This window comes from Heterocephalus glaber, unplaced genomic scaffold, assembly GCF_053883595.1.
Source record: "Heterocephalus glaber isolate CG9 unplaced genomic scaffold, H.glaber_assembly_v1.0 deba00000621, whole genome shotgun sequence".
Taxonomy (NCBI): domain Eukaryota; kingdom Metazoa; phylum Chordata; class Mammalia; order Rodentia; family Bathyergidae; genus Heterocephalus; species Heterocephalus glaber.
The window spans coordinates 6,201,004-6,227,371 of NW_028258153.1; the positions used below are offsets into that span (position 1 = coordinate 6,201,004).

Consider the following 26,368-nt stretch of genomic DNA (forward strand, 5'->3'; position numbering starts at 1 on the left):
CCTGCCAATATAAAAATCAGGGATGGCAGATTACAGGCTGGTCCAAGATTTAAAAAAAGTTAATCGACAGATGATAACTCTACACCCCACCGTCCCTAACCCACACACTCTCTTAAATTTCCTGTCTCCTGAGCACCAAGTATATACTGTGCTAGGTTTAAAAGATGCCTTTTTCAGTCTGCCTCTTGCCCCAGCTAGCCAGCCCATCTTTACCTTCAACTAGACTGACCTGGCTTCCAATGATCCTATCAACTCACCTAGACCCGGCTGCCTCAAAGATTCAAAAATGCACCCACTCTGTTTGGTGAGGCCTTCCAAAAAGATCTGGTGAGGTTTTGATTCCCCCACCCTAAACCTCACCCTGCTTCAATATATAAATGATTTGTTGCTAGCTACTCCTAGTCTTTCAAAATGCCTACAAAAAACATAAGAGCTTCTCCAGTTACTAAAAGAGTTGGGCTACCGTGTCTTGGCCAAAAAGGCACAACTCTGTGCCTCCCAAGTGTCATACCTGGGATATGAGATCTCAAAAAAAAGGGCAAGGATTTAGCTCAGTGGTTCTGCTGCCTGCTTTGAAAGTGAAAGATCCCGAGTTCGATCCCTGGTACCAAAAAGACACGCACAGGGGCCGGGGATTTAGCTCAGTGGTTTCACTGCCTGCTGCGCAAGCACAAGGACCCGAGTTCGATCCCTGGTTCAAAAAAAAAACACACAAAAAACCCTCTGTCTCAGGCCAAAAAACAGGCCATTCTCCAAATACCCATGCCAACTACCGAAAAACAGATACAAAAATTCCTGGGCACAGCTAGATACTGTTGCCTATAGATACCTGGGTTTGTCAAGATAGCTTGACATCTCCATTCTGCCACGAAAAAAGACCGACCCCTAAAATAAAAAACAAAAAAAGGCATTCCAAGATCTAAAACAAACACTGATATCAGCCCCAGATCTGATATTGCCTGATCTCACCAATCCCTTTCATCTATTTGTCCACAAGATAAGCAGGTACAAAAAGCGAGAGCTGCGGTGACTACAGCTGACCAAATTATTTAGGCCCAGCCTTTGCCTAAAGAGACTTCAACACAAAAGACAAAACTGATCACTCTAGCCCAGGCCCTAAGATTAAAAAAAAAAAAAGATAAATATATACACTGACAATATATATGCCTTTGTTACACTACATGTTCACGCCAACATATACAGAGAGGAGACTCTCAATGGCCACAAAAAACCATCAAAAAATTTTAAAAAGACAAAAAAGCTAACCAGTTACAAACAAACCAAAAAAAATAAAAATATAAAACCCCAAGGCTGATAAAAATGTCCAGATGGCCATGTCTACCTCCCTCACACTGGGGCGACAACTCATTCAATAGCTACATTCAGTCACACACCTAGGGGGTTCCAAGATGGCTGAGCTTCTAGCTCTGAGATACTGTTTCCCAAAATTACAAAAACTAGCTCACCAGGCTTCTCTTAGGTGCCCAGCCTGCATACAAATAAAATTCCCCCCAGGGCCAATCTACACCCCTCAAAATTCTATTCAAAAAAATGAGTCTAAAAAACACTAAAAAATAGACTTCACGGAGATCAAGCCACAAATGAGCAGCTATCAATACCTTCTCTGGTTGAGCAGAGGTCTATGCTGCTCTGCAAAAATCTGACAATGTGGTAAAAAAAAAAAGCTGCTCCGGGAACTGATCCCTAGGTTTGGGTTACCGGCGTCCATTAGACCTGACAATGGCCCTGCCTTTGTAGCCTCTAATAACTCATTTAGTCTATAAGACACTGAATATAAATTTAAAACTCCACTGTGCCTACTGACCTCAAAGCTTGGGACAAATAAAACAGATAAATGAGATGCTAAAATCTACTTTGACCAAATTAATTTTAAAAACTAGTAAAGGCTGGGCCAACCTGCTGCCCTGGCCATCTTTCATATAATAGACACCCCTTATAAAATAGGCTTTACTCCCTATGAGATTATGTTTAAAAAGCCCCTTCCTGCTCGCCTAAAAAAGTGAGATGCTAAAAAAATTTTCTAACCAAATTTTCTGTTAAAATACCTTCAGTCTACCTTGCAAGGTCCCGAGTTCGATCCCTGATACCAAAAAAAAAAAAAAAAAAACCTTCAGTCTCAGTCTTCAGGCTTCTGTCCAAGCCAACATACACACTACCCTATCCTTACCTGGCTCTGTGCCCACCACCCATTCCAGCCCAAAAACACCATGCTCGTCAAGGCCTTCCAAAAAAATAAAAACAAACCTCTCCCTGCCATAAAAAAGACCATACACTGTCATCCCCATCCTGCTTTTCCTCAGGCTCCTGACTGGGCCCTATGTTCTTTGTTTTTGTTTTTGTTTTTGTTTTGGTACCGGGGATCCAATTCATGACCTTGCGCTTTCAAGGCAGACTGCACCATTGAGCTAAATTCCCAGCCCCCTATGTTCTTAATTAGATACTTAAATTTGTAAAACACCATAAAACTGTTATACATGAGAACCTACTATAATCTCCTACCCACTCAGGAGGCTCGAGATTAGTCAATGCTTTGACATCAGACTTAGAGGAGTTGGGAATGTGATAGCCAATCTGGCTCCACTTGTGTACCTGACTCCATTTGTGTAAAGTTGAGTGATTCCGGGTGGTCGCGCCGCCCCCCCCCCCGGTTGTGAGTCCCCTCTGTTAATGCATAACAGGCCAACCACCCATCCTGTGTGAGTCTACAACTATGTTGTCTTTATTACCTTGCAAACAAAAAACTTTGTTTTAACTAAACTATGTAAAACTGCCCCTGACCCCCACTGACAGCAAAGTTCTGCTCCTGTGAAGTTCTGCTTGTGCTTCCCCACTCCCTGAGCCCTCCCCAAATAAAAGACCCCTTAAAAGGACCCTGCAAGCTCCCTTTCCTTAGTCCAGAGTTCGCTCTAGATCAGCCGGCTTATAATAAAAGGTTCCATTTGATTCAGTGTGGCGCACCTCTATAGTTCCAACGCACCTGGCCCTATTACAAACCATCTCTCAGTACCTCGAGATCCACTCCCCTGACTCTTCAAACTTTGAACCAACAGGACAGCAGGACAGACAGTGGCAGCCAGGGCAAGTCCAGAGGAGGTAGCCCTGGCTGCTGCCAACTCTGCCCTCCAGACCTGCAGCGTCATTTCTCCCTCATTCTCAATGCCCAGCCAGACTTTGTGCAGAGTGTGGCTCAGGTCTGACTCTCCATCTGGGACTGCAGCTCCTGCTCTTTACGGCCTATAATTTTGCTTTCACTTTCCCAGAAAGCTTTCTCTCCACCTGGCCACACACAAACCCCTGAAAGGGGAAATTTGCCTTGCAAACTGATAAGAAGCCCAGTGATGATCCTGAAGTTATTTTCTCTGGAAGAAGTCATAGCAGAACTCAATAGTAACTCCACATCTTTCTGCCATTGTCTTCCCAAGAGGCTCCCTAATGCCCTCCTGATCCATAGTCATGGGCTTGTTTATTTCATTTAAAAGGGCATTGTCTGAACTTTGCACATTCTCCCTACAAACTTCCAGTTAACGAGCATAGCCTCAAGTGGGTCCCCAGCAAGTTCTAGTATCTTACTTTTCCTCCCAACGTTCTCTGTCCTGATGCCTTCACCCCTTCACCCCTGAGGTCACCAGTGCCCTTACTCAGTTACCTGGAGCTCATGCAAGCGCAGGGCATAACCTTTCCCGAACAACTGGAATAAAAAGCGCAGCCTCCCGATCCTGGGAAGCTCATCCCAGCGCCGCAGCCGCCGCGGGTCTCCGGGACCAGCTCCAGGTCCCTTGGGTGCCTCGTCCGAGGGGAGGGCGGCAGAGATCGCGGCCTTGGCTCTGGTGCCGCGAGGACAGAGACCATGTCCAGCCACCCGCGTGCCTAGCAGCGCCCACCGCAGCCTCGCGCAGACCAGCGCAGCCATGGATCGTGCTCACTCGGCTGCACCTTAGAATCCCGAGTTGGGGCACTTGGACCAGCCCCGGAGTTAAACAAAGCGGCGGAATCGAAGGGGAGGGTGACTCCGGGGGCGGGCGGAGAAAAGGTCGGCCAGCCCTTTTCCTCTCACTCTCCGCTGCGGGCCTCAGGCCACCAAAGCAGGGCCTAGCGAACAAGCGGAAGCCACTCTCTCTCTGGGCTAGGAAGAGGGCCAAGGTGGCGGGGAGGCTTAGCGCTCTGGCGCGGCGGCCTCCTGCGCGAGTCCCCAACGCGCGCTCTCCGGGCTCGGAGGGGAACTTCGCACTGGCGCTGCGGGGCTAGGGAGCGCAGCTGTCGCCTAGCGAGACCCACAGCCCCCCCCCCCCCAGTTGCCCAGCACTGTCGCAGGAGTGCCCCTCACTTCCCAGGAAGGACCTGGAACCCGCTACTGAGGCTTACGTGTGGGCTGGCTTCTTCCTCTTCTTTTTTTGAGACTGAGTCTCACTACATAGCCCAGACTGGCCTTGAACTCCTGGCGATCCTCCTGCCTCAGCCTCCCCAGTGCGCCACCACTCCTGGCTGGGGGCTGGCTTTTTCTAGTAGTTCCCCCAGAGTGACCCAGTAGGGCACCAAAACAGCCCTGCAGCCGGGGTCATCTGACCATCCGGGGAGGGACAAGAACAAACTTCAATATTAAATGAGTCTTAAAATGCAGTCCTCCCCAAGTACACCTCCCCACTCACAGTGGGCTAAGACAGGATCTTTCAAAATGCAAGTGAAGGCCAGGTTTAATGGGTCATGACCAGGATTTTTTTTTTTTTAAGAGGTTTGTTTTGGCTCACAGTTTCAGAAATCTCAATCCTCGAATGGTCAGCTGTCTCATTTAATAAAGTGAATAGAATACTCCACTCTGGGAGGCTGAAACAGGACAATACATGTTCAAGCCAAACCTGGGCAACTCAGTGACTTAGACTTTGTCTCAACAAAGCGAGGGGAGGGCTGGGGATGTAAGCCAGTAGAAGGCCCTGGGCTCAATTCCCAGTACCACAGAAACAGAACGACAATAAAATGAACAGAATAAATGAATAAAATGAATAGAACAGAATAGTATGGAGAACTCATCACAAGAAGAAAAAAAATTGTTTCATAAATCCCTTGTTTTATATTTAACAGTTCCTCGTACTGGGTCACAGATGCCCATACCATGCTTTTCTAATGAAAATAAGTACCTTGGCATAAGGGTAGACAGCTGTGCTCTCAGTAGCTTCCCTGGAGGAATACAGGAAGCAATCTTTGTGTTCACCACTTGATATGGTGAACTGCAAGGTGTGTAACATGTGTCTAAGTGTAAATGGATGCGTTTTACCCACGTTATGTGGCGTGGTACATTTTTGTGTATTATAATTTGTTTTATTAAATGTTTTCTTTTGATTTTTCTTGTAGAATTGGCTCAATTCAGTACAATGGCACATGAAAGTCCACTTTTACAACTTTGGGACCAGGTTGAAAGTGAGTCATCAGGTGACTTGGCTACCAATGATGACTTGGATCATGTCCAAAGAAGTTAGCAAGATATGACAGAGAAGTACAGAATAAGACCTTGATTCATATAAGGTAGAAAATAGTAGTGTAAATAAATATTTGACTAGTCAAAATGACTAGCCAGGACTGGGGATTTAGCTCAGTGGTGTCGCCTCGTAAGCGAAAGGTCCTGAGTTTGATCCTCTGGTACGAAAAGAAGAAAAAAAAAAAAAAGACTAGCCAAATGGTCATGTATACCTGACAGATCCAATGTTGGAACTAAGTCAGAAAACGTTATTAGGTTTTTGCCAGGGGTGAAACCTGTTGAATGGGATGCTAACCTGCAATTCAATGCTGGAAATTGTTTGTAATGGATGATATGCTACAAGATGTCTTGAAATATACTAATAATGAAATACAAGAAAACATTCTATATGCATCAATAGTAATACTCAAAAATATATTTATCAGGACACTTCACTATCTGAACTAAAAGCCCTTCATAGCAGGAGTTTATCATTCTAACTGTAAAAATGTAAAGGATTGGGCTGAGGATTTAGCTCAGTGTTGCCATGCCTGCATCACAAGTGCAAGGTCCTGAGTTTGATCCCCAGTACCAAAAAAAAAAAAAGAATGTAAAGGATTTATGGAGAAGTGACAGATGTGGCATTGAGATTTTTAGAACAATAATGACACTCAAGAGATTTGGTTTTCATCAAAATTGCCTATGTTTTGATGACCAAAAAACCTACTAAGAAAAAAAAAATCCGACAATTTGGCTGCCATTCGCTCATTTGTTGAAAGCTTTATTTCAAACTGTCAAGCAATTTATACACTGTTCAAATATATGACAATTGACAAACAACTTGCATCATTTCATGGTTGTTGAAGTTTTTGGGAATATATGCCAAGCAAACCTTCCAAATATGGTATAAAAATATATACTCTGGTAAATGCAAAGTCATTTTACACCTTGAATTTAGAAATTCATCCTGGAACTCAGCCACTGGGTCTTTCTTTTGCAGTAATAAACCATATGACTTTCCAAACAGACTTGTGGCACCTGTTTCAAGAATAAACCCAAATGTCACATTCGACAATTGGTTCACTAATTACCATTGATGTTACATTTGTTAAAAGGGCACCAATTGGCCAGCACAGGAACTCTTTAGAAGAACAAAGTGCAAATTTTTGAAAAAATGTTGCAAGTTCATAATAGAGAAATGTATAGTACAATCTTTGGATTTCAGAAAGACATAACATTGTAAACAAAAACAAAGTAGTATTGATACTGTCAATGTTATGCCACAATGATAAGATTGATAGTGAAGCCAGGTGTGGTGTGCATGCCTGTAATCCAGCACTCGGCAGGCTGAGGCAGGAGGATCCTGTAAATTCAAGGTCAGCCTGTGCTACATTATGAGTTCAAGGCTGACCTGGACTACATAGTGAGCTCCTGTCTCAAAACAAACAAACAAACAAACAAACAAACAAAGATTGATAGTGAATCCTCAACACAAATGAAGCCAGAAATAGTCACATTTTACAACAAAAGGAAAGCTAGAGTAAATATTGTTGACAAGGTATATAGCAACTATGATGCCAATTGAAACACAAAGCATTGGCCAATAGTTGTTTTTTCTCAATCCTAAACATGTGAGGCATAGTTTCATGGTCTATAAAGAAATTAACAAGCACAAAATATCATGGAGAAATTTTCTTACAGGATTGGAACTGGAATTAATAAATGATCAATTACAACAGAGGAAGAACAGTATGTATCTGCCCTAAGAACTCCACAAAAGAATTCTGGATGGGCCGGGGATTTAGCTCAGTGGTTTTGCCGCGCAGCCGCCTGCTGCGCAAGCTCAAGGACCGGAGTTCGATCCCCGATACCAAAAAAAAAAAAAAAGAAAAGAATTCTGGAGCAGACTGGTAAACAGACAGGTGAAACATGACAAGAACCTCCTAAGAAAACAGGAAGACAGCAAGATGTCAAGTATGTCCTACTAAAGAAGACAGGAAAACAAAAACATGTACTATAAGTGTAAGCGATACTTGTGTATGGAACATGTTGTTCCCATGTGTGAAAACTGCCTTAGGTGTGATAATTGAAGTAAAGATTATTTTTGTGGTAAAGTTTTATTTGTATTTTCATTGTGGTTCACATGAGAATTTATTTCTTCTGTTATTTTTAGATTTAGTAAGCAAACAAACAGTTGATGTAGAGAATGTTGATGTTTATTCTAAACAGTATATATTTGATATTTTGTTTTACTGATATTTCATTTTTCCGCTAAGTGGACATTGTATAATATAATAGGAAGCTCCTGACAAAAATGGAAGAGAAGAGAGGTGACAAGTATAATCTGACAAACATGCTGTCAGTGTAAGTGAGACTTGTGTATGGATCACGCTGTTGTCATGTGTGAAAGCTGCCTTAGGTGTGATAATTGAAACAAAGATTCTTTTTTTTTTTCCAGTACCAGGGATTGAACTCAGGACCTTGTGCTTGCGAGGCAGGTGACGGAACCACTGAGCTAAATCCCAGGCCCATGCAAAGATTATTTCTGTGGAAGAATTTCGTTTGTCTTTTCATTATAATTCACATAGGAATTTATTTCTGCTGTTATTTTTTAGATCTTGTAAGCAGATAAACAGTTGATGTTGAAAAGTTGATGTTTATTCTACACATTAAAATTTTAATATTTTATTTTATTTATATTTTATTTTTCTATTAAGTACATATTATTTAATATAATAAAACTTATAAAATTAAAATTAATAATTAATCAATAGAAATACTAAAAAATAATTGTGGGTGTTACACACCTCCATAATGCACCTTTTCTAAAAATTTGCTATGATGCCCACAGCGTTACAGTATAGTTTTTGAAAAGTTAAAAAATATAAAATAAACACAAGGTCAAAGATTATTTAACCTATGAATGAAGGAGCCAGCAGGATTGTAAAATAGGTCCAAGAGCACTTGAGAAATTTATTTATAGCCAGTCAGAAGGGAAAAGGGCTACTAAATTGGAAAAACTATTGACAGCCAATACGACTGGGTGTGGGTTTCTTCCTCATCCTAGAATTCATAGTTTTAACCCAAAGTGATGTGTTCACTTTTTGGTGAGTGCAAAGCAATAAGCACAACCAGGAGATAAAGGGATGGAGAGAGATTTGTTATTCATGGCCAGTAAGTACACTGGAGTTAATTCTCAAAGGATAGTGCTTCCCAAATAAAAGAAGCTTTTTACTGGAAAACAGATACATCCTCAGACAGGAAAAACTGATGAAGATGATAGATATACTTCTCCTGATTTAAACATTACACATGTATTCAGGTATTGAAACACTTGTGCAAGGTTTCCTCACATGATCATCACATGTAAAAGCAAGCACATTCATGAGCATTCTCATTTTTAGCTCATAGATCACATGTTCAACAAAAAAACGGTGGCTTAAAAGGCCTCTGGGTGAAGAATTTAATATTGTAATGAGCAAAGTTTACTCTAAGTCATGTTAAAAAGATGAGTCAGAGTGCTTGCTTCGGCAGCACATATACTAAAAAAAGATGAGTCAGAGTGACTTGGTGATTTTGGCTGGTTTCTTGTAAGTTTCGCTGAAGGGTCTTACCTAAAACAAGCTGTTGCAGAATTCCAAGAGACAGGAGAACCAAATGGGAGTCAGGAGGATTTATTTAAGGTGTATATACTAGCTCAATGGACTCTGTGTCCAAAATGGCTGAGGGTTGAACAAAGAGAAGTTCCAGCTTTTAAACATTTTGTCGAAGGGGGTGGTTTTTGTTTGTTTGTTGTTTTCCCCCAGTACCAGGGATCTAACTCAAGACCTTGCGCTTGTAAGGCAGGCATGGTGCTAAATCCCCAGCCCCGGGGTCTTGTTTTTCTTTACATCCTGTTTCAAAACAACAACAAGAAACAACTTTGAAAGCATATTATCATTCAAAGGGGGCAATAGATTTTCCACTCCCACAAGTACAGTATTATGGTTTAGATCTGAAATGGCTCCCCAAACCTTCTGCGTTTGGAGGGTGACTGGATTACATGGTCATTATTGCTGATTTGCTGTGAGGAGGTGGGTTTGGCAGGAAGAGGGGGTCACCAGGCATGACCTGGAAGAGTTTATCTCCATTTTGGGCTCCTCCCTTTACTCTCTGCTTCCAGGCTGCCATGACATGAGCAGCTTTCCTCTGCCAGATCCTTCCACTGAGCCTTCCTGCCTTGGACCCACAGGACTAAAACCATGAGCCAAAATAAATTGGCTCTTCTCCTTTAAGTTGCAGTGTCTGGTATTTTGTTCCATTGAAGAGAAAGTGACTAACACAAGGAAGTTGCCCCTAAAAGTGCCTGCCTACCTGCTAATGGTTGAATGTATGACTGAATGTCTTTCATCAGTTTGTGGAGTTTTTCAGCCATTATCTGTTCAAACACGTTTCTCCCTATTCTTTCTCTCTCTTTTTTTCTTTTTGGTACCAGGGATTGAACTTGGGACCTTGCACTTGTGAGGCACGGAACCACTGAGTGAAATCCCCAGCCAGTCTTTCTCTTTTTCTAGGACTTTAACTGATACTTGTGTTAGATTTTTTCATTTTATCCTGTCTTCTTGTTTTTATTTTTGTAGTTCTGAAGGTCAAACTTTATGCATGCTAAGCATACATTGTGCCACCAAACTATGTCCCCAGCTCCTTTTTATCTTCTATAGCTTCTAATTCATTAATTCTCTAGTTCAGCAGTGTCTAATCTGCTAATTAATGTATTCCTTTAAGGCTTTTTAATTTAATTAATTAAATGGATAAAATTGTACATATTTAGGGGCTACCATGTGATGTTTCAATACATGTATGCATGTGTAATATTTAAATGAGGATAAATAATCTCCTTAAACATTTTCTATGTGAATATTTTTTAAAATCTTTTTTCTAGGGCTGGGGATTTAGCTCAGTGGTTCCGCTGCCTGCTTCACAAGTGCAAGGACCTGAATTCGATCTCTGGCACCAAAAAAAAAGGAAAAAAAAAATCTTTTTCTTAGCTTTTTGAAAATACATGCATTGAATCTTATTTTGTATTTTTACATTTTCAATTTGATTAGTTTTTTCAAATTTATGTCTTTTTTACCAGTCTTTGATTTTAAGCCAAAATTTCTTTCTCTTTTATATCCTCTTTAACTTTATAAGAATAGTTGTTTTACAGAGTATAATTTTTTTAAAACTCCACTATCCTAAATCCATGTAAGACAGCAGGACAGTTTATACTGTCCATTGATTCTAGAGAGCTAGATTTATTTATTTATTTAGTATTTATTTATTTATTTACTTATTTATTTGGAGGAGGTTGAGACAGAGTCTCACCATGTAGTCAGGCTGGCCTTGAATTTGTGGCGATCCTCCTGCCTCTGTTTCCCAAATGCTGGGACTATAGGCATGGGCCACCATGCCCAGCTTGGAGAGTTTTTGTTCACATTGTCACAGTTCTTCCTGGGCCTGGTTATTTTTGATAGTATGTGAAAAGTGTATTCAACTTTAAAAATACGTCTTATTATGTAGCCCATGCTGGTCTTAAACTTGAGATCCTCCTGCCTCTGCCTCTGAGCACTGGGATTACAGGCATGTGCCACCATGCCCAGCTGTATTCAAGTAGAATTAGTTTGAGATTTAGAATGATTTCATTTTCCTCATGGAAGATTTCCTTCTGATTCAGACAGTGCTGACAGTACCAGCAACCTAACATCAGTTTCCTACAATTTCAAGTGTGAGATGCCGTGAAGCTGAGGGCCAAGGGACAGTCCTTCGGGAAGCACATCCACTTCCAGCCTTTCATCCTGCTCCATCCCACCCTACGGATCAGGCACGAGACCCTGGACTTGATTTTTCTCATTGCACGGGAGAAGCTCCCCGTTCAGGTCCTCAGCTTCCTCTTCTGCAAGCGGGAAAGGTCACTAATAGGAAAGTGGTCCCAGACACCTGCTTTACATCTGGATTTGTATTCTGGTTCTTGCCTGGAGATTCTTCATTACCTTGTTTGTTCACTGACGATGATGTCTTCGAGTAAATGCTTTTCATAGTTTATTCAGTTTATCAAGGGATTCTCGGAAAGTCCATTCCTGCATTAACAGAAGTAGAAACTCCATGCACTCCACTCTCATTGCCTCAACTCATTTCTTAGTATTTATATTTTTTAATTTTTTTTAAATTGCTGGGCACAATGGCACATGCCTGTAATCCCAGCTACTCAGGAAGCTGAGGCAGGAGGATTGCAAGTTTAAGGCCAGCCTAGGTAATTTAGTGAGACCCTACCTCAAAATAAAATTTAAAAAGCAGACAGGTGCCAGGCATTGTGGCACATGCCTGTAATCCTAGCATCCTGGGAGGCTGAGGCAGGAGGACTGCAACTTAGAACCCAGTCTGGGGAACTCAGAGACTTAGTGAGACTCTGTCTCAAAATAAAAAGTAAAAAGGGGCTAAGGATGTAGTTCAGTGTGAAGGCCTTGGGTCCCATTCTTGGTATGGCAAACAAACAAACAAAAAAGGGTGGGGGATGTAGCTCAGTGGTAAAGTGCCCCTGGGTTCAATTCATAGCACCTGAAAAAAAGACTGCTTACTGATGCTTTCTTATTTTCTAATATGTGCATTGAATGCTATATCTTTTCATGTGATATTATTTTGGAAACATCTAGTCAGATTTAATACATTTCTTTTGTCATTCATTTCCAGCTTGGAATTTTCATTTTGGTTGAATCTAAGAGTCATGTAGAAAGGCAATTTTATTTAAATATAAATAGGTTGTTTTGAAAGGGGCCATTCCTTTGTTATTAATTTATAATGTTATTGCATTACATTGTGGTATATACTTATCATGCTTTATAGAATTATTGAAGTGGTTTTGATGGTCTAGAACTTTATTTTTCTGAATGTTCCATGTTATCTTTTTAAAAATATGTAATCTCTGTTTATTAATTTATTAATTTTGTTTTTAAATCCTCTATAACTTTATTTTTGTTTATTTGATTTAGCTTCTGAAAGAGGCATAGTCAAGGACCTCCAAAATATTATGGGATTGCAAGCATACATCCACCATGCCTAGCTTGCTACAGAGCTTTCAAACTTTTAAATCACTTAGTTCTTGAACAAGCAATCCTACTTCTACAGATTTATTGTACATACATGCACATTTGCAAAGTCATAAATACAGATTGTGTGTGTATCTACTGTTTGTACACATCCATTGTTTGTAAATATAAAGAAAATTTTGGAAACAGTATAAATGCCTGTCAGTAGATGACTAACTAATCCATACATTGGAATCATTTACAGCTTTAAAAAAAAGAATAGTACCATTGAGCCCCAAACATGGTGTTATGAAATGACTTTAATATAAAGATTTTAAATAAAAAATCCAAGATACATAGTACAGCGTGGTGGCACACACCCAGAATCCCAGCACTCAGGAGGCTGAGGCAGGAGGATCACCATGAGTTTGAGACCAGCCTGGACTACATAGCAAGACCCTGTCTCGAAAAAAACAAGATAAAAAGTCCAATAGAATAGTATTTTAGTGGGCTACCAGTGTTTGCATATGCATAGAATATTTCTGGAAGGGTACATAAGAAAACTTGTGCTAAGAGCTGCTTCTGGGACAGAGGGGTCAGACGCATGCCTACACAGTATGACTTGTGGACCCTGAGTTTTGTAACATGTGCATGTAATATCTGTTTGTTTGGGGGTTTTTTGGTACAGGGGTATCGAACTCGGGACCTTGTACTTGCAAGGCAGGCACCGGAACCACTGAGCTAAATCCCCAGCCCCCAAATATCTGTTTTTTTTAAAGTGGCTTATTCAATTCCATGCTGTGAGGACAACTTCTTTTGAACTTTATGAAAACTTGCTTCCTAAAATGATGTCTGGCTTCTAGTTGAAGAACCTCCACTTAGGGCTGGGATTTAGCTCAGTGGTTCAGCCGCCTGCCTCGAAAGCGCAAGGACCTGAGTTCGGTACCAAAACCAAAACCAAACAAAAAAAGAACCTCCACTTCTTTTGTTGAGGAAAATTCCTCCTCAGCTATGTATTTTTTTTTTCCAGTACCGAGAATTGAACTCAGGACCTTGTGCTTGCCAGGCAGGTACCGCACCACTGAGCTATATTCCTGGCCCAGGAAAGCCCACTTCTTCCCGGAAGGACCTTAGATGCTTTCCCCCAAAGTCAGGTGTGCCATTAACATAGACCAGGCATGTTTGTGTCTTTCCACAATGTCAGAATTTACTGAATAGCAATGAAGTCACAGGCTGCATCAATTTCATCAGCCTTATCTGGCCAAATACTCAAGGTTTCCCTCAGTAGCCAGGAAGTTGGGCAACCTCAGTTTCTTTTATTCCATCTTTTAATTCCTAATACGTGTAACACTCAAGGCACGCCTCAACTTCACACAATTATGTTAGATTCTAGAATGGCTAAGAAATGGTAACAGTGACTACGGGACTCTAAGAGGCAGGACTGAAAGCAAAGGCCCAGAGCACACAGAGGAGAAAACTGCAGATCAGGCAGAGCTTCTCCGGGTTGAGGAGAGAGTCCGATGACTCAGTCACAGCCTGAGTCCAGAAGGCAAGCAGTTAGAGTGGCCACGTGGAGCAGGGGGATTGAGCTGAGCTCAAGCTGGGGGGCAGCGAGCTGGCATTTGTTGCACGTTCCCCTTGTGAGGCATGATGTGTTCACCAGGTGACCTGATGACGTGATGGGTCAATGTGTGTATCACTGCAATGTCCCAGTGGTGGGTGTCCCTCTTTCCCTGGGATCCAGGTGAAGGCATTGCATTGCTATTTGGTTTGATGGAGATCGTGGTCCTGGGTTTTCTGATGATACATCACATGTCTGTGTGTTCCTGATTTAATTTTGATCAATTTAAGTATGATTAATTTATTGATTAGTTTGTGGCTTATGATTTGCTATGTATCTGGGAATTGTCATGTTTTTTAAAAGATAAGCTTAGTGTGTCCAATATTTGCAGACAAGTTACCAGATGATCCTGCCTCGGCATTTGCACTTAAAACAGAGCAAACTGTTGTCTATAACAGAGAGTCACTTGGGGCAAAGCACAGTCTGAAAAGAGCAACTGACAGCAGGGTACAGCCTGCTGCACACAAATAAGATTCAGAGTCTTACTGTTGGGGTGTAGCTGGACCCAAGTTTTGGCCCATGATCCAGGATATACAGGGGGTGGGCACTGGCTCTTGGAAGACGAAGGCAGCCCCTCCGGTTCTGGTCTCATTTCCAGTACACACCTCTGCCCCTACCCAGGAAGCTGGCAGCGAGTCTGCTGGTGAGGTACCCCTGACCTATAAAAGTAAACATCTCATCCTAAGTAAATTACTTGTCTTTCCCTTCAAACTGTGCAGTCTAAACCCACATCCAAGCAAGAATGTTTCCTCCCAAAACAGAATTGTGAACATTATTTTACTAACGAGCAAGCAAAGCATTTGGTTTCTTTCCTGCTCTGCCTGGAGTGTAGAAGATCTGTTGATACCATAAAAAGTCTACACTAGCTCTTTTTTTTTATTTTTGAGATAGGGTCTCACTATATAGTTCAGCCTGGCTGGCCTTGAACTCATGGCAATCCTCCTGCCTCACCCCGCCAAGTGCTAGGCTTACAGGTGTACGCCACCACACTCAGCTCCACTGGCTTTTAATGGCTGCACTTTCCGATAGCCAGGAAGGGGTACTGGTCTTAGGGAAACTTTCAGGACTTTGATTGTTCTCTGACTGGGGACGTAACAGCATGGCCAATTCTTTTTTTTTTTTTTTTTTGGTACCAGGGATCGAACTCTGGACCTTGTGTTTGCAAGGCAGGAGGCAGAGCAAGGCCAATTCTACACAGTGCTTCCCCAGAGGTTTTAAGTGCCACCTAAGTTGTTTCTTCAATTCTGATATAGAAAATAAGAATTTTTTAACGAATTTTAAAAATCCTAATATATATACATTTACTTCTGCACTGTCCATGCCTTGGGTCAAAAGCCCAATAACTTTTTTTTTTTTTTTGGTACCGGGGATTGAACTCAGGTCCTTGTGCTTGCGAGGCAGGCGCCAGAACCAGTAAGCTAAATCCCTGGCCCCAAAAGCCCAGTAACTTTAACTGAAGCAGGCCAGGCCAGTGACCAGAATAGTGGGCTGTCTGAAACTGGGCCAACTGAAGGCTACAGCTGCAGAACAGCTATCACCAGTCTCAGCCACTTGCTGCCATACGGGAACGCAGGCCTGGTGTCCCCAGACCTTTAGACTTTCAAAGAGAAGCCAGAAATCAGAATTTTTATGAGAAAACAGTTGACAATCTTTTAAAATAATTTTTTTCCCCAAAATGACACATTTATTCTCTGACAGTTCTGGAGGCTTGGCGCTGAAATCCGTCTCACTGAACTCAAGTCCAGGTAGGTTGTCAGCGCCAGTGCTTCCTGGAAGTTCCAAGAGGAGAAGCGGTTTCCTTGCCTCTGGCTTCTGAAGGTGGGCAGCCTTCGTTCCAGAACCCTTTCTCAACTTCCTGCTTCTATCAACACATCTCCTACTTCCTCTCTCACCCACTGCAATTACATCCAGCCCATCTAGGTAATTCGGGATTGTCTGCCTCAGGATCCTTAGTTATATCCATAAGCCTCTTTGTCAGATAAGGTAAGGGTCACAGGTTCCTGGGATGAGGACCCGGGCTCTCCCACGCATCGGCAGCTATCACCCAATGACAGTGAAAGCTACAAGACGGCTCCACCCTCCTGGTGCTCCTGCAGCTGGGGCAAAGGGCCAGGGACTTCCTGCCTTGGGCTCAGCAGGGCCCTTCCTAACCTTGGTAAGGTTTGAGTGTCTCCAAGGCTCCCCTTCTAACCAGAGAAATTCAATGAAGTCAGGCGATGAGCCTAAATCTATGTGCTGGTGAGAGGTGCGGGCCAGGACAGAGGCCACCACTGCCCCCTGGGCTGAGGGTCCCCTTCCTAAGCCAGCTCATGGCAACCAGCTCACAGCCAGGAACAACACAGAGGAGGTCTGGAGCCTGTGAGAGAGGCCATGACAAGTGTAGGCTGCTGAGCCACTGCATGGGCCACTGCTGAGGTGCAGCTGCAGAGGCTGGCCTGCTCCCTCCAGTCCACAGAGATGACAGACAGTGACTGGAAGTGACTCCAGAGTTATGGAGAGTACATCCAAGGGAAGTGTCCACCAAAGTCTCAAGACACTGGGCTTTTCCTTTGTGATGAGGAGCAGAGCGCAGGGCAGTGGCCATTCAGGAAGGCAGGGAGACTTTCTTGCTACCTCTTCTCCATGTTCTGCATCTGCAAACTGAGGGAGGTGAAACTGGCTGGCAGGTTGGTCACTTCATCCACCTGCTCCTTGGCGCTGGTCATCTGCAGGCGAGTACAGAGGTCCTCGCTGTGGATAATCTGCTTCACCTCCAGCACCACAGCCTCCAGACACTGGGAGTGGCCCTCCTGCAGGTTGTTCCTCTTGGACTTGGCCAGGTGCAGGGCATCCATGCGGGCCCCTCCTCGCAGCAGTGTGGTGATGACAGAGAAGTGGTTGGTGCAGGCCACCAGGTGCAGCAGTGTGTTCCCCATCCCATTGCGCTGGTTGGGGTCGGCCCGGTGGTCCAGGAGCAGCTGCACGATCTGGTCATTGCCATTGCAGGAGGCAAAGTGGAGAAGTGGTGCAGCCCTTGGCGTCCACACCACTGGGGTCCACACCATCATCCAGCAGCTGCTGCACTGTTTCTACATTGTTGGCATTGGCCAAGTCCCTCAACCTCTTCAGAGTGTGTACCTCTTTCCCCGTGGGCCCGAGCTGGTGGTGCCACTCAAAGTGGACCCAAAATTGGCAAAGAAGAGGCCCTCGGCTTCCCTCAGTGGCTCAGGCACCACCACGCACTCCTAAAATAAAAGTTTTAATCATCCCAAACAAACTGGGTGTATGCTTTCCTGTCCTCTACCATCTCTGTGTCTGTCCCTGAGCCAGGCCATACTTTCTTAAATCCTGTCCTTGTGTGAAAGAAGTCCTTGTCATATGAACGCATGTGACTGCCATGGTCTCCCGGAATGGCTGCATTTAAAAAATGAAGCTCATAGAGCAGCTAGAGACAGGGCCAGATTTTGTACCTATGTCTTCAGCTATTGAGGTTAAAGCTCTTTCCACTGGAATTGAGGTGGGAGGAGGAGGAGACAATGTGAACATTGCTACTGCAGAAATGGGAAGGTGGGAGGAGAGCCCTGTTGCCCTCATACCCAGAGACTGAGTGAGGATCCATAAGAAGGGAGAACTCACTGCCCGGCCCTATATAACATCACCGTCCTGGATCAAAGCAGAGTCGTCCAGGCCTAGTGAGCCTAGCATCTCTGAGGGGTGTGCTCACTGTTATCCCAAGCAGGGCTACTGTACCACATTCCAGGAGTAACCTCAGGGCTATGTGCTAGCCAGGCATTGTGGCCGTCTTAGTTACTTTTCTCTTGCTGCTAAGACATATTACACCCAAAATTAAAGGAAGAAAGGTTTATGTGGCTTACTTCATAGAGGTTTCAGTCCATAGTTGGCTGGCTCCAAGGCAGGATGGCATGGCAGAGGGACATCACAGAGGAGAAAAGTTTTATGATAGGCAGAAGACAAAGGACAAGCCTCTTTCTGTCCCTTATATCTTGTCCAGGGTTACCCCCTTAGGGTGGGTAGCATTTATACCCTTAATCCTAGCATTGTACTCTAGATCCAGCCACCTCTGAAGAGCCACAACTATGACCGAATGAGGCTTTGGGGGGACATCTAGACACAAGCCATAACAGTGACACACTCCAGTAATCCAGCACTCAGGAGGCTGAGGCAGGAAGATCAAGAAGTTGAACCACCCTGGACTACATAGCAAGACTCTATCTCAAAATATAAAAATAAAAATATTTGCTGGCCTTCTGAGTCTGGCGGACTCTTCTTTGGCATCCCATTTTATAACAGAAAGTTATTGCTGCATTTAGAGATACCTGCTGCTGTATAGAAAATATTTGTCTGGCTCTCTGCCTTGGGTTCCTGAGATTTAACTCTAAACCCTTGGATTTCCTGCCTGATGGGAGTGTCTTTAGTACTCATAATGGGCGCCCTGGTAGTTTCAGCATAAAGACTTGTGGGGATGAAAAGATCTTCCGGGTCCACAAGATTAGAGGGTTGGTGCATTAACTCAGGTGGTAATACCCCAACCTCTGGGAAGGAAAGGCAACTGGAGATTGAGCTCAATCATAGCTATATAATGAAATCCCACTAAAGACTCTGGATACCAATGCTCAAACTTTACCTGCTTGGTGAACACACGGGAGTACTGAGAGGGTGATGTACCCTGATTCCACGGACAGAGGACATAGAAGCTCTGGACTCTGGACTCATCCATCCCTCACCCCAAACCTCTCTTCATTTGGCTGGTTCTGATTTATAGCCTTCAGAAAACTATAATTATTATTTGTCATTGCCATAACAGAATACCAGATGCTAGGTACTTTATAAAGAAAAGAGGTTTATTTTACTCGCAGGCTGAAAATCCAAGATTGGGAAGTCCCATCTGTTTGAGCCCTTGGCTCATGGCATGGTGGATGGCCTCTTGGTGAGAACACACATGAGAGGGAGGGATCTCATGGGGAGACAAGAAGCCAAAGAGCAACCCAGGATCATGCTTGCTCTTCTGTAACAACTCTCTCTCATGGGAACAACTAAGACACTTCATGAGACCAGTGTCTGTCTCTTCTGAGGACAGCACCCCCAGTGACCTAATTACCTGACACTATGTCCCACATCTTAAAGGTTCTGCCACCTCTCACATCACCAACTGGGGACCAAGCTTTCAATACGTGAGCCCTTGGGGGACAAACAACAGCAGTAATTACAGCTTTGCTGTTGTTGTGAGTCATTGTGAGTCTACTTAAGAGGTTTGTGAGCACCTCTAAATTTGTAGCCAATTGGTTGAAGATAAGAAAGGCCACCACAAAATTTGGGACCAATATATGAAGTGAAGGCAGTCCTGTTGGAGCCTGTGCCCTTCACCTGTGGAGCCTCCACTAACTCCAAGTAGATAGTGTCAGAATAGCATATTGTGTCTGTCCTTTCTGTTCCTCAGGGTTGGGTATAATTCTGATGGATTACACCATGCCCAGTGGATGTCAGGGTCACAACCTGGTCCCCAGCAGCTATTGGCCCATGTTGCCATTGATGGAAGCATCCTTGTTTTTGTCCGGATGCACCCTGTACCCCTAATCCTGACCAGAGGGTTCTCAAGTCTCTCTCTCCTCTCCTTCTGTCCCTCCCTCCTTCCTGGCTCCTAAGAGCCTCTGGCGGAGAACTTTGAGGTTCTTATATCAATTCTAAGGATTAATATTATCCTAATGGCCAGGCATGGTGGTGCATGCCTGTAATCCCAGCACTGAGGAGGCTGAGGCAGGAGGATCACTGTGTGTTGGAGGCCAGTCTAGGCTACATAGTGAGTTCAAGGCCAATCTGAACTATATAGCGAGATCCTGTCTCAAAAAAAGAAAGCAAAACAAAATGATCCTAATATTTTAAAATGGAACACATGGGACAGAGATTAAAAGTCACTTGCCCCAGTCATAAGCTTATAAAGCCAGAGCCAGAAATGAGACACTGGGCAATTACAAGGGCCCCACACTGACTTTGTGTCAGTGGACCTCAGCTCCACTGCATCCCCATCCACTACCTCAGGTAGCTCTCCTACTCCTCAGAATACAGAAAATTGCCTAATATATTTTCCTATTTCATCATATGTCCAAGCTTCCACTTTTACAAAGCAAATATTTGACTATTTTTGGCCTCTGCTGTGTCATCTCTCTCCTAGGGGAAATGAAATGAAACCACTGCATGGTTCGTGGGTCTGGGCCACAATGGAAGTGAGCACCAGGGGCGTGTGTGACACTGTGAGTGCTCGCATGGAGCTCATACCCTGAGCTAAAGAAATCACTGGAACCAGAGCCAGTCTGATATAGTGGAAAGAGCAGGTTTCATTAAAATGCTGATGATATTTTGTTGTTTCAAAATCATTTCAACAGTTGATCTCTAGGAAGATATATATCAAAATTAATAATGATGATAAATTATATGTGACTTTTACTTTCTTCTGCATACTTTCCTGTATGTTGTTAGCATTTTCAAAAATAAATTTCTTAGTCAGGTGTGGTGGTGCATGCCTATAATCCCAGCACTTGGGAGGCTAAGGCAGGAAGATCATGAAAGTTCAAGGCCAGCCTGAACTACACGGCAAAGCCCTGTCTCAAAAAACCAAAGGGAGGACTGGGAATTAGGTCAATGGTGCTGATGTGTGCCTCACAAGCTCTAGGTCCTGAGTTCAATCCCTGGTATCCAAAAAAAAAAAACCCAAAGTGGGGAAAAATAATTTATTTCAGAATAAGAAAATGATCATAGGAATAAAAAACATAGATTATATAATCATATGACATGGTTTCTAATCCTGGCTTTGTGAAACTTTGGTCAAGAGATCTATATTCATCAGCTTTCCAGAGCCTGGGGTAAATACCTGTAACTTACATGAAGAAATGTTTTATTCTGGCTCACAGTGTCAGGGGTGTCAGTCTGTTGCCACCTGGCTCCATGAGCGTCACGTTGGAAGGGTGTGGTGAATGAAAACTCATGGCCTCTGGTAAGCACAGAGCAGGGGAAGATCCTGAGAGGAAGGGGCCAGGGACCAGCTATGACCCAAAGTCACACCCCACGACCCACTTCCTCCAACCAGGACCCAGATCCTTTTAGCCCATTTAGCTGTGAATTCACTGGTGGATTGACACATGCATCCATGGGATTAGTGCCCTCTCAGTCCAATCACCTCTCCGGCAATTAATCTACCTCTTAATCTCATCAAGTTGACAATCAGTATTAACCAGTATCACAGTTAAACTCTTTTTTTTTTTTATGATACCAGGGATCAAACTCATGACTTTGCACTTGCCAGGCAGATGTGGCACCACTGAGCTACATCCCTAGCCTCACAGTTAAAACTCTTGATGAGTTTCAATTTTCAGTGATTATATAAGACTAATACAGACCAAACTGGGCCTAGTGGTGCACACCTGTAATTCCAGCACTCAGGAGGCTGAAGCAGAAAGATCGCCACAAGTTCTAGGCCAGCCTGGTCTACATAGAGGGTGGAAGGCCAACCTGAACTACATAGCAAGACCTATCTCAAATCTGTACAGGGCTATTATGAGAATAAAAGATAATGTAAGTAAGTAAAGAGGGCTAGAAAGATATAGCACAGCAGTGAAGTGCTTAACTCCAATACTGGGGGGAAAAACCCCAGAAGTTGTCAGAATTCTAGAGAACAAACATATATAGCAACCAAACAAATGCTGAATTAAGAAAAAGGCAATTTTAGGGGCCCGGGATCTAGCTCAGTGGTTCCACCGCCTGCCTCGCAAGTGGAAGGTCCCGAGTTTGATCCCCGGCACAAAAAAAAAAATACTGCAAGCCAAAGTTGTGGGATACAAAATTCACACTCCAAAACAGTTGTATTTCAATACACCAGCAATGAACAATCCAGAATGAAAATTAAGAAAACAATTCTGTTACATAATATCAAAAATAAAATACTTAGAAATAAATATGGTAGGCACAAGATTTGTATACTAAAACTAAAACATTGCTGAAAGGAATTAAGACCTAAATAAATGAAGAGACACATCATGTCATTAAAATGCCAATATTACTCATTGCTATGTTCAGATTAAATGCAATTCTTATCAAATGGCTTTTTAAAAAATTCCAAAATACATACAGATTTTAAAGGGATTCAGAATAGCAAAAAATCTGAAAAAGTAAAGCAAAATCAGAAGACTTGTACTTTCTGATTTCAAAGCTCATGACATGGACATAAGTTTTCAGATGTTCAGATTTTCAGATCCATGGAATAAAATTGAGAGCCCAGAAAGAAACTTTCACATTGATGGTCAATTGATTTCTTTTTGGTATGAGGAATTGAACTCAGGGAGGGCTGAGCCACATCCTCAGCCCTATTAATTTATTTATTTAGACAGATTCTTATTAAATTGCCCAGACTGGTATTAAACTTGTCACCCTCTTGCCTCCACTTCTGAGTAGCTGAGATTATAGGCATGCACCACCAGGCCCAGCATCAACTGGTTTTTTTTGGACCGGGGATTGAACTCGGGACCTTGTGCTTTCAAGGCACGTGGTGGAACCACTGGGCTAAATCCCCAGCTGATTTTTGACAAGGGTGCCACAACTACTGAATGAGAAAAGAATGGTCTCTTCAATAAATGGTACTGAGGGCCAGGATGTAGCTCAGTGGCACAGCATCTACCTGGCAAGCACAAGGCCCTGAGTTTGATTCCCAGTACCAAAAAAAAAAAAAATGGTACTGAGAACACTGGAAAGCCACACACAAAAGAATGAAGTTGGACTCTTATACTACATATAAAAATTAACTCAAAGTAGACCAAAGACCTAAATTTAAGAGTTATATCTACAAAACTCTTAGAAGAAACAAGGAAGCAATTCATATGATTTACATTTAGCAATGACTTTTTAAATATGACACCAACACGCTGAATCAGCCTGCACTCTGGCAACAATCCACTGGAACCCCCCCCCCCCCCCGCCCCGCTCCTCTGTACAGCCACCTGGTTCCACACTACAAAGATGCAGAGGACACCGGACCACCAGACCATGGTACTGAGTCCAGCGGCTCCCAGCCCAGAGGTAGGGGGTTCTGAGTCGCTGTCCCACTGCTCCTGGTCCAGAGGAAGGGGGTTCCGGGCCACCATCTCTCCCGCTGCTCCCAGCCCAGAGGAAAGGGCTTTTGGGCCACCTTCTGTCCCGCCGGTCCCAGCACAGAGGAAGGGGCTTCTGGGCCACCATCCCTCCCGGCACTCCTGGCCCAGAGGTAGGGGCTTCTGAGCTGCTCTCCCACTGCTCCTGGTCCAGAGGAAGGGGCTTCCAGGCCACCATCCTTCCCGCTGCTCCTAGCCCAGAGGAAAGGGCTTTTGGGCCACCATCCCTACCACGGCTCCTGGCCCCTGTCCCACCTCTCCCAGCTTAGAGGAGGTAATCCACGTGGGCGCCAACAGCACCCTCTGCCCCCCTCAGTCGAAATGAGAAAACACATAAATAAGTCTCAAAACCAGACTTTCAGATCACCTACAGCAACCCCAAAGGGAAATGAGATGGAACACTCTGATACTCAACCACCTGGACCCACTGAACTGGCAACAAAAGGGGATCTGGAAAAAAAGAAATCAGAAATAATTTCTCAGATAACAGGAGAAATTGTGCCCCTAGTGCAAGACATGATTAATAAATCTAGAGAGGAGCTGAGGAACATGATGGAATCCCAACATAGGAAACAAATGGAATCGATAAAACAGATGCAAATAGATTTCCAGGAGATGAAAAACTCCATTGAAAGTCTACACAGCAGAATGAGCCAATGTGAGGACAGAATTTCAGATATAGAAGATAAGATTGCAATTAATGACCAGGAAAAGAAAAATTGCTTCAAAATTATAAGGGAACATGAGAAATCAATCCAGCAGCTGCTAAATGATGCAAAGAAGAATAAGATAAGACTGACTGGAGTCAATGAAGAAACAGGAGAGAGTGCAGATAACATAAAAAAAACTCTTCACAGAAGTGATGGCAGAAAACTTCCCAAGCAGGGGAAAAGAACTTGACATACAGATAAGTGGGGCATATAGGACTCCAAATAGCCTTGATCAAAAAAAATCTACACACAGGCATATAATTGTTAAGATTCCAGAAACTCAGCAGAAGAACAAAGTTCTACAAGCAGTTAGAGAAAAGAAACAAATCACATACAAAGGAAAGCCCATCAGAATCACAGCAGACTTCTCAACACAAACCATCAAGGCAAGAAGAGCTTGGTGTGAAATATTCCAACACCTAAAAGAAAACAGCCTCCAACCCAGATTGATGTACCCTGAAAAACTATCTTTCAAAATTGAAGGAGAAATAAGATACTTTCATGACAAAGAGCACCTTAGGAACTTCATGAATACCAAACCAGCACTCCAAAGAATTTTACACAATATCCTAGGAACAGACATTGAGGATCACAACCCCAGGAAGCAAAGCAGAATGAACCCATCTGACATGACAAGAAATTAAATGTAAAGGGGGAGAACCCAACAAAAAGAAAAAGTCATGGCAATGACAAGTCAATACATTTCAGTTATAACCATCAACGATAATGGTCTCAATTCACTAATCAAAAGAAATAGACTGGCAGAATGGGTCAAGAAGCAAAATCCAACAATATGCTGCATACAAGAAACACACTTAATTCAAAAGGAAACTCATAGACTGCAAGTTAAAGGGTGGAAAACAATACTCTATGCGACGGGAACCCCCCAAAAAGCAGAAGTAGCTATCCTCTTTGCAGATCAAGTAGATTTCAAACCAACACTGATTAAGAGAGATGAAGAAGGACACTACATTCTTGTACATGGAACAATCAACAGGAAGAGATGACAATCATAAATATCTATGCACCAAACACTAGTGCACCCAACTATATAAAACAAATACTAACGGACATGAAAAGTCATATATGCCCTAATACAATTGTAGTGGGGGACCTCAACACCCCACTGTCACAAATAGATAGATCAACTAGACTAAAAATAAGTAATGAAATACTAGAATTCAATCAAACTCTTGAACAAATGAACTTAACAGATGTTTACCGAGTGTTCCACCCCACAAAATCAGAATACACATTCTTCTCAGCTGCACATGGGTCACTCTCCAAAATAGACCACATACTCACACATAGAACATGTTTAAGTAAGTGCAAAGGAATTGAAGTTACCCCCTGTATATTATCAGACCATAGTGTGATGAAATTGGAGATCCATAGCAAAAGAAACTCAAAAAATTTCATAAACACGTGGAAATTGAACAACACACTTCTGAAAAACCAATGTGCCACAAAGGAAATTAAAGAAATCAGACAGTTCCTTCAATTAAATGACAATGACTATACAACATATCAGAATCTATGGGACACAATGAAAGCAGTCTTACGAGGGAAATTCATAGCCGTGAATACGCATACTAGGAAAACAGAATGAGCCCAATTAAACAACCTGATGCTGCACCTCAAGCTTCTAGAAAAAGAAGGGCAGGGGCTGGGGATTTAGCTCAGTGGTTTCGCCACCTGCTGCGCAAGTGCAAGGACCTGAGTTCGATCCCTGGTACCAAAAAGAAAAAAGAAAAAAAGAAAAAGAAGAGCAGGACAACCCCAGAGGTCATACAAGGGAGGAAATTATAAAGATCAGAGGAGAAATCAATGCAATGGAGACTAAGAGAATGATACAAAAGATCACTGAAGCCAAGAGTTGGTTCTTCGAAAGAATAAACAAAATTGACAAACCCTTAGCCAACCTCATCAGGAAAAGGAAAGAAAAGGCCCAAATCCATGCAATTAGGAATGAAAAGGGTGAAATTACAACAGACCCAGCAGAAATCCAGAGGATCATCAATACCTACTTCCAGAACCTATACACCAATAACATGGAAAACACAGAAGAAATGGACAGATTCCTAGATACATATGAATTACCAAAGTTGAACGAAGAAGACCTAAAAATTCTAAACAACCCAATATCAACCAACGAAATTGAAAACATAATTAAAAACTTATCAACTAAGAAAAGCCCAGGCCCTGATGGCTTCACTGCTGAATTCTACAAGACATTTAGAGAGGAACTGCTGCCACTACTCTTTAAGCTCTTCAATGAAATTGAAAGGGAAGCAATACTCCCAAATTCATTCCTGGAAGCAAGCATCACCTTGATCCCTAAAGCAGAGAAAGACCCAACCGAAAAGGAGAACTATAGGCCAATCTCACTA

General features: G+C 43.0%; 1 protein-coding gene and 1 pseudogene across 1 annotated transcript in view; both read right to left on the reverse strand.

Annotated features, from left to right (window-relative positions):
* Positions 1-4,245, reverse strand: part of Cyp27a1 (cytochrome P450 family 27 subfamily A member 1) — a 58,664-nt gene extending 54,419 nt beyond the window's left edge. The window contains exon 1 of the mRNA XM_004864569.4: positions 3,668-4,245. Coding sequence (XP_004864626.1) covers positions 3,668-3,931 — 264 coding nt within the window. The 5' untranslated portion in view covers positions 3,932-4,245. The remainder of the gene's footprint in view (positions 1-3,667) is intronic.
* Positions 4,246-8,274: 4,029 nt separating this feature from the next.
* On the reverse strand, positions 8,275-17,338 carry LOC101699181 (ankyrin repeat domain-containing protein 54 pseudogene; annotated as a pseudogene).
* Between the last annotated feature and the right edge of the window lie 9,030 nt (positions 17,339-26,368).